Raw genomic sequence first — 8,302 nt, forward strand, 5'->3', positions numbered from 1 at the left:
GGGGGGCCGGGACCCCCCCCCACCGCTCTCCCCTGCAGGGGCAGGAGGCAGAAGCTTGATCCTGCGGCAGCCAAGCTTCCCTCTCCCGTTTCTTCCCACAGCGTGGTGCATTCTGGCCCCTCCGCCCCTCCTCCTCCTCTCAGTGGGCAGCAGCGTGCCACTCAGAATCGGCTCGCGTGCCGTGTTTGGCACGCGTGCCGTAGGTTGCCGACCCCTGATATAAACTATCCAAAAATGGAAACCAGATCCACATCTACAAAAGGATACAGTGTATTTCTTGAATTCCTTCTCCTGAAGTTGTGTTAAGCCTTTGCAATAGTCTCATCTGTACAGAAAGTTAGGGGAAATTTCAAGCTTTTTCATTACTTTATAAATCAATCTAATACAATAAAATAAACCCAAAACAATGCTGCTGCTGCTGAATTTGGGAGGAGTGGTGGAGAAAGGAACAAGGACCATGATCTAACGGTGAACTAGCCAGCAACTTTTTTTTTAAATGCTAAAATTAGTTTTAAAGAGTCATGGAAACATTAGCTCTATAAATACATTGTCTGCGTTATGTCTAAGGTGGTGGTGTCTTAGTTTTCACTGCAATAACACTGAAATGCTAGCCTACCATGCTAGACAAATATGGGCTACTTCAGGTAAGTATCCCTGGGGCACTTCTGTCTTATTGCTATTGATTAACTTTGAGAGGCAAAAAAGGAGCATTTTTCTGTGCTGGGAACTTGCCAGGAGAGCTGGCAGTTTCTCAAAGAGACAGTATTAAAAGTACAACAGCAAACTATCCTGATGCAAAGGAAAGATAAGAAAAATTGTAAAAGGCTCCATCAAGAGCTCTTTAATGACCTGAAAATCAAAAAGCAATCCTGCAAAAACATGAACGAATTGCTATGGATGAGTACAAAAGAATAGCACATGCATGTAGAAACAAAATCAGAAAGGCTAAGGCACAAAATGAATTACACCTAGCAAGGGACATAAAAGGTAATAGGTGGTTTTAGAAATACATTTGGAGCAAGAGAAAGATGAAGGAAAATGTAGGTCCACTACTTAGCTGGGAAGGAAAGCTAAGAACAGATGACATCAAGAAGGCTGTGGTGTTTAATGCCTATTTGGCTTCAGTCTTCATTAAGAGGGTAAATTCTAACCAGATACTTAACACAAGTAATATTAACAATAGGGGGGAAGGAACACAAGCCGGAACAGGGAAAGAGAAGGTTAAAGAATATTTATCTAAAATTAGATGCAGTCAAGTCGGCAGGGCCTAATGAAATTCATCCTAGGTTACTTAATGAACTAGCTAAAGCAATCTTGGAACCATTAGTAATTATCTTTGAGAAATCCTGGATGACAGGTGAGGTCCCAGAGGACTGGAGAAGGGCAAACATAGTACCTATCTTTAAAAAGGGGAACAAACGATCCAGAGAATTATATAGTAGACACCCTAACCTCAATACCTGGAAAAATACCAGAACAAATTATTAAACATTCAATCTGTAAGCATCTAGAGGACAATAGGATTATGAAGCATAGCCAGCATGTATTTGTCAAGGTCAAACCTACCTAATTTCCTTCTTTGACAGGGTTACTAGCCTAGCGGATAGGGGAGAAGCAGTAGATGCGACGCATCTTGATTTTAGTAAGGTTTCTGATGCAATCCCACATGACTTTCTCATAAGCAAACTAGGGAAATTAAGTACAAGTTAAATTGCTACAAATTAGATGCCTAAGTGGTTGAAAGACCATACCCAAAGAGTAGTTATCAATGGCTGTCTGTCTGTCAAAATGAGCAGATGCATCTAGTGAGGTCCCACAGAGGGTCAGCCATGGTTTCAGTACTAGTCAATCTTTTCATTAATGACTTGGCTAATGGAGTGGAAATTATGCTTATAAAATTGGCAGATAACACAAAGTTGCACTTTGGAGGACAGCATTAGTATTCAAAATAATCTTGACAAATTGGAGAACTGGTATGAAATCAACAAGATGAAATGCAATAAAAACAAGTGCAAAGAATTTCATTTAAAAAGGAAAAAATTAAATGAACAACAAAAATGGTGAATAACTGGCTAGGCAGTAATACTGCTGAAAAGGATCTGGAGATTAGAATGGATCACAAATTGAATGAGTCAACAATGTGATAAAGTTGTGAAAAAGGCTAATATTCTGGGGTGAATTAACAGAAGTGTCATGTGTAAAACAAAGGAAGCAACTATCCTGCTCTAATTGGCATTGGTGAGGCCTCAGCTGAAGAACTGGATCCAGTTCTGGATGCCGCACTTAAGAAAAATGTGGACAAATTGGAGACAGTCCAGAAGACAGCAACAAAAATGATAAGGTTTAGAAAACCTGACCTATGAGAAACAGTTTTAAAAAAACTGGGCATGTTTAGTCTTGAGAAAAGAAGACTATGGGGCGAACTGATAAGCTTTCAGATATGTTAAGGGCTGTTATAAAGAAGACAGTGATCATGCATTCATCGTGTTCACTGAATGTAGAGCAAGACCAGCAAGGAAGATTTAGGTTAAATATTCAGAAATCTTCCTAATTATAAGGACAGTTAAGCACTGGAATAGGCTTCTAAGGGAGGTTGTGGAATCCCCATCACTGGAAGTCTAACCCGTTCTTAAAACAACAAAGAGGTTGGACAAACACCTGGCACAGATGGTGGAAGTTTACTTGGTCCTGCCTCAGGGCAGGAGGCTGGGCTAGATGACCTCTTGTGATCCCTTCTAGCCCTACATTTTTACAATCTGATATTGTAGAATCAAAGAGCTCCTTCAAGTGCAATTCTTTTTTTTAAAAAGTGCTTATTTAACAATGATATTGTGGACCTCTTAAGGACTTTAAGATCAAATCAGTTTCTAATATATAAGTAAACAGGATGTCTTTTCAAATTGTGGGCATATTCAGCCTGTGATTTGAAAGCCAAGATAAATATTTTTCTTGCTCTGACATGACCAGTAACAAAGATTCTGAAATCAGGACTTTCATTAGACTTCCTCATCTTCATATGTTAGTAGCTTTCCCAATCAATACATCTGTTCTCTGTGTATAGACAGTATCATATCCACTCATTTTTCTGAAATAAGTGTGGATTGTTTTTCACTTAGAATCATAGAATATCAGGGTTGGAAGGGACCTCGGGAGGTCATCTAGTCCAACCCCTGCTCAAAGCAGGACTAATCCCCAGACAGATTTTTACCCCAGTTCCCTAAATGGCCCCCTCAAGGATTGAACTCACAACCCTGGATTTAGCAGGCCAATGCTCAAACCACTGAGCTATCCCTCCCCCACGATTGCCCTGCAGAAGTAGCCTAGCTATGAAAGAAAGTTTACCTAAAGTCTTGTCTACACAGGGACACTCAGGAAAATTAATCCAAATTAGCGAAAGGTGGGTTAGTTAAACGGCATTAAACCCATGTGGACACCCTCATTCTACCCTTAATTCTGTTTAGCTTAATTACACACAAAGAGCAGATGTATTAAGAAAGCTGGTAACATGTGAAGAGGAGGAAATCTAATGAGAATCCCGACATGACTTTTGCTATGCTAAGCCACCACTAGAATATGCATGAAGAGGTCAGTAAATGTTTAACTTGGTAAAGAAAGCTTTGATTTGAACTTCAGCCACTGGTTCCATTGTTATATAAACAAGGCCAGTGCCGTTTTATTAATCTCTCCTATTTACTCTTTAAAAAAAGTAAACTTGAATACCTGGAAATTATGCACATTACTAGTCTATGCTTCCGAGGGCAATTCCAAGTGTTGGTACCATTGTCTCCACTTTCCCATACCCCCCCTGTTAATTCGCTTCATATGAACTCTACAAAGGTGCAGGGGTCTGCCTGCATACAGCTAATTACATGATCAGGGACCTACATTGTGAATTTTGGGGAGCAGGGACTGTCTCTTACTATAGGTTTGTACAGTTTGTACAGTGCCCAGCACAATAGGGTACCAATACTGACTAAGGCCTTGAGGCACTACTGTAATTCCAATAACAACAAGAGGATGAGAGAGAGGTAGGCTTACAATTAAGTTTCTTTTTTTAAAGTCAAATAATGCTTGCATTTTGTTAAATGAACAAAAATGTAAAACTTGCCCTTAACCACTTGATTTCAAATTCCCACTAGTGTAAATTTTGTAACGAGATATTTAAAAAAAAATTGCAAAATGTAAGGATGAACACACAAGTATAATAATTTTATGTCATATACCACGTGGCATGCGGCAATTACTCCTACCATCATAACACTTAGAAAGTGGCTGAACAGAGGTTTTCAGAATAGCAGACTAGAAGTTGAGCACATTTAAAACTGGCCAAAATAAGTAAGACCATTCCGTTATCCAAGAGAAGGCTACTTCCTCTTTGTTCCTCCTCTACAGTCCCTTTGTCTCATTCTATTTCACTCGATAATTTCAGTGTCAAATTCTGCTCCCACTTTACACCTGCTCAATGCCACTGAAGATAACAGGGTTTAACAGTTATAACTGGAAGAGGAATTTAGCCCTTCATTTAATTATCACACCTCTAAAATAAGTGTTTTAAGTGCCATATATCACTTTTTACTACCATTTCATTCTGCCACTGACTTACATAGAAAAGAAATAGGAATTGCATAAATGATGGTTTTCTTGAGGGCATGAAGTTTTATTCACCTCTCCACTTATAGTGTTTAAAATGAGTCACAAATACAAAAAGCAGTTACAGTATGTATAAAATGATCAAATATACCAGCATCTCTAACTGCAACCTTCTGTTAAATTTACACTGGGAAGATTGACATGAGAAAGAGGGGTTTGCTTTTAGATAAGGAAGAAGGGAAAGGCATTTTAAGCCGCTTCTGCTCCTTTACTGTGGCCATGCAACATGAGACAGAAGATGCTTCAGGCAACATTTTTTTTTTCTAGATTTCAGTTAAAACCAGATCTGGGACAAAGGTCCTCATGGCCATCTTGACAAGTCAGAGAGAGATATGCAGCTAAACATGAGATTAATGAATCATAAAAGGGCAGGAATGAGTCAACAGATTAGAGAGTTAAACAAGTTTAACATTGAAAACCTCTAAGTAGGTGAAAGGCCACAGCTCTTGCAAAACTGACCCAGAAGCATAAACATTCGTAAAAGAAGTCATGATGCATGAAGTCTGGGACTGCCAAGTACAGTTAACTGCTGCAAGCACAGGGATCAGGCAAACAAAATAGTTTCAAACAAAATATCAGCCAAACTGTACAGACAGTGTGTTTTCTTGAAATTCTAGTGTCACGCACTGTATCAGCTTCCTCTATTCTTACAGTTTGTTACCAGACTCTCCATCTTTCTGAAGTTTAAAGTTCAGCCAGTTTAATTTGCAATGGGCTGAAACTCAGTACACGGTTTTGTCAGCGAGGAGACAAATTATACGATGAAACCATGTCTAAACCACCAAGCCATTGAGCTTTGAAGCATTCAAAACAAAAACAACACAATGTCATGTGAACTGGAATAATTTTTAAAAAGCTCCATTTTTTAATCTTTTCTGTAATAATAGTTTAGGCCTTTGCAATAGTGCTTTTCGGTGGTGTCCAGATACAGTTCTCTTGAAAGAAGTTCAGAACAGTTAAGTGTCTAAAGCAGATCTTAAAAAGCAATTTAGGTGATGCATCGGTGCTGAAAGGTGAAAGCTGATGTGGAGATGGCAAAACTTCACTAAAATCAGCTGTGAAAATCGTTCAAGCCTCAGTCACTACCTAAGCTCAATAACAGTTGTCAACAACCAATTAAAGTTTTGCCCTGTCTACACTGGCTGGTACAGTGGTGTGAAAAATTATCAGGGGCCTTCCATTTAAAAAAAAAATCTGATTTGCCAAATTTAGTACTGGGACAGCAAAATTCTAAGCCACTGAAGTATGCAGGTTACATCAAAAGAGGCTTACACTTTCTTTGTTACAGCAATCTCCTAGGCACTGCTGCAGAGAAGCACAATGGTGCGTTATTCTGCTATTTATTTTTAAAAGGTTTCCGTTTCTTGTAGAAGCTTTCAGCTGGGGAAAAATATCACAAGAGCTTGACAGACAAATTTACATATGATGTGTGGGAAAGAAGACAGAAACTTTCAGACTATCACGGTTTCTGCCTCATAGACACACTTCCAGCAGCTTAAATAGAGATGACATAACTCCCCCCCCCAAAGTCTCTCCTTCAGCAATAGCTTCCTACACTAATCTCCTGTCTAGCTAATCCTTCTCTTCTTCATGCATCTGAATTCTTGTCCTGTATATTTTAATAATCTAAATTAAACTGTATGCCCTCCAGCACACACACTTTGGCATTCCAAATGATTTTTAAAACAGCATGTACATTTATGACACAATATAAAGACAGGCAGGCTGCAGGGACCAAATATAGGTTCCTTTGCAAACACCTAGATCTTCCGTTAAGAAAGAGACACATCAGCAAAGCCCAGCACAAACCTCTCTGTGCAAAGTGGTTTGCTTCACTAGGGAATGTCCAATTTTTTTTAATATTAATGTTTGATAGACATGTCTGATTCAATAAATGTGTAATCAGAAGTTTCACTTAATTTAATAAGATCAGCAAAAACAATATGTACTGGGTTTTGTAAACAGTAATTTGATAGCACCCTGTTAAGGAAAGAGCTGATGCCTATATTACTGTATAATGTTTCTCTAATCAAAAGCTCACTGATGTAATTATTTTAGTTCTCTCTGATATTTACATAGCAATGATTAGTTAACCTGTTAAAACTTTCGAAAGAAAGAGGCAATATAGTCAGTGACCTGAACAGTCAGAGAAAAGTCTGTTTCATGTCAAGAGGAGAAAGTGTAGGGTTGATGTAGCTACAGCAAGCTGAACAGGTCCCTAGAGTAACGCATCCAGTATTGGATATGCAGTCCCAGAAGTGTGACGGTAGTGGGCTTCAACATAGAGGACAGGTGTATTCATGGCCCTGCAGCTTCCTCTCCTGCATGCATTCCTATTGTTACACACTAGGTAACTATGGGCCCACTTTTCCCCTTCCACCAAGCTTCAGGGCTCCCATCCGCAGCACATCTCAACTGAAACAGTAGCCACTGGAGTCAGTAAACACTAGCTCCCACATCCTGTGACAGAGGTACTGACCTGTAGAATTCTGTCCCCTGTCATGGGTCGGGGACTAGGAAGTAAAGCAGAGTCTCTCCCTGTATTATTGATCATTTATGCACCAAATCAGCAGGTTATCAACAATTACTTCTGTACCTCTGTGCCTCCAGTGGTTACCGACACACTCAGACCCCTTACCCAGTCCCCCTAACTCCCACACTGGCCCCACATTGTTAGCACTCCCCTTCTCGGCCCCCATCCCCAGCACCTCCCACCCTGAGCACCCCACTCCCTGTGCCCCCCAACACCTGTCCCAGCCGCATCCCACTCCTTGGCCCCACCCCCCATCCTTCTCCCCATCACCCCAAGATCCCTTCACTCCCCACCCCTCTCGTCCCTGGCGCCCAGGGCTCCCCCACGGCGGCGGACCCTGCCCGGGCGCACCTCGGTGACGATGGTGGAGAGGTAGAGCTCCCGGCTGTACTCCCAGCCGTCCAGGCACTTCTCCAGCTCCAGCTGACTCAGATCCACATCCCTGCCGGGCTGCAGCCCCAGCGCGGAGAAATTGGCCAGCGACTCCAGGCGGTAGCGGCGGCACCTGCTGGGCCCCTCCCGGCCGCCCTGCACCTGGCGGGGGATGCTGGCGTTGAGCCACTCGCGGCTCAGGTTGGCGCTGGGGGGCACCCGGCAGCGGTGCTCGGGGGCGCCGGCCAGGAAGACGATGGAGAGCCCGGTGAAGCCATTGGGGACGATGCTGGCGCTGAGCAGGAAGAAGATGAGGCGCTGGAAGGGGCCCCACTCGCCCAGGAAGGCGGTGACCCCCTCGTAGTCCTGCATGGCGGGGCGCAGCCGGCGAGCAGCGGCCGCGCAGCGCTTGGGCCCGGCGCTGAGGAGCGGCGGCGGCGGCTACACGCGGCCCCTTCTGGCGCGGAGAGGGAGCGGCCGCCCGAGCGCTCCCAGGGCCGGCCGGGGGGCCGGGCCCGGCGGGGGAAGGGGGTGGGGCTTTCCCACCAGGGCCCACGCGGGACAGGTGGCGTAGCCCCCGCCCTCTCCCTGCTGCCCGGGCTGGGCAAGGCAGGCGCTGGCTTAGGGCGTCCCGCCCCCGAGGTCTGGCGCTGCCCATCCTGGGGGCGCTGCTGAGCCCAGCCCAGCTCCTGGGCGCTCTCCCTGCGGCAGCCCCGAACACGCCGCGCTGTGGAGACGTCCGGCTTC

The 8,302-nt window shown here is 43.6% G+C and overlaps 1 protein-coding gene across 1 annotated transcript in view; it reads right to left on the reverse strand.

Annotated features, from left to right (window-relative positions):
* LOC112116052 (solute carrier family 22 member 5-like) overlaps positions 1–8,001 on the reverse strand; it is a 43,121-nt gene extending 35,120 nt beyond the window's left edge. Inside the window, exons 1-3 of the mRNA XM_026659423.2 lie at positions 7,535–8,001; positions 7,073–7,080; positions 713–750 (exon numbers count right to left, since the gene is read on the reverse strand). Coding sequence (XP_026515208.1) covers positions 713–750; positions 7,073–7,080; positions 7,535–7,927 — 439 coding nt within the window. The 5' untranslated portion in view covers positions 7,928–8,001. The remainder of the gene's footprint in view (positions 1–712; positions 751–7,072; positions 7,081–7,534) is intronic.
* Positions 8,002–8,302: the final 301 nt, after the last annotated feature.

The sequence above is a fragment of the Terrapene carolina genome, unplaced genomic scaffold (genome assembly GCF_002925995.2).
Source record: "Terrapene carolina triunguis isolate 2854851 unplaced genomic scaffold, T_m_triunguis-2.0 Scaffold629, whole genome shotgun sequence".
In the NCBI taxonomy this organism is placed as follows: Eukaryota; Metazoa; Chordata; order Testudines; family Emydidae; genus Terrapene; species Terrapene triunguis.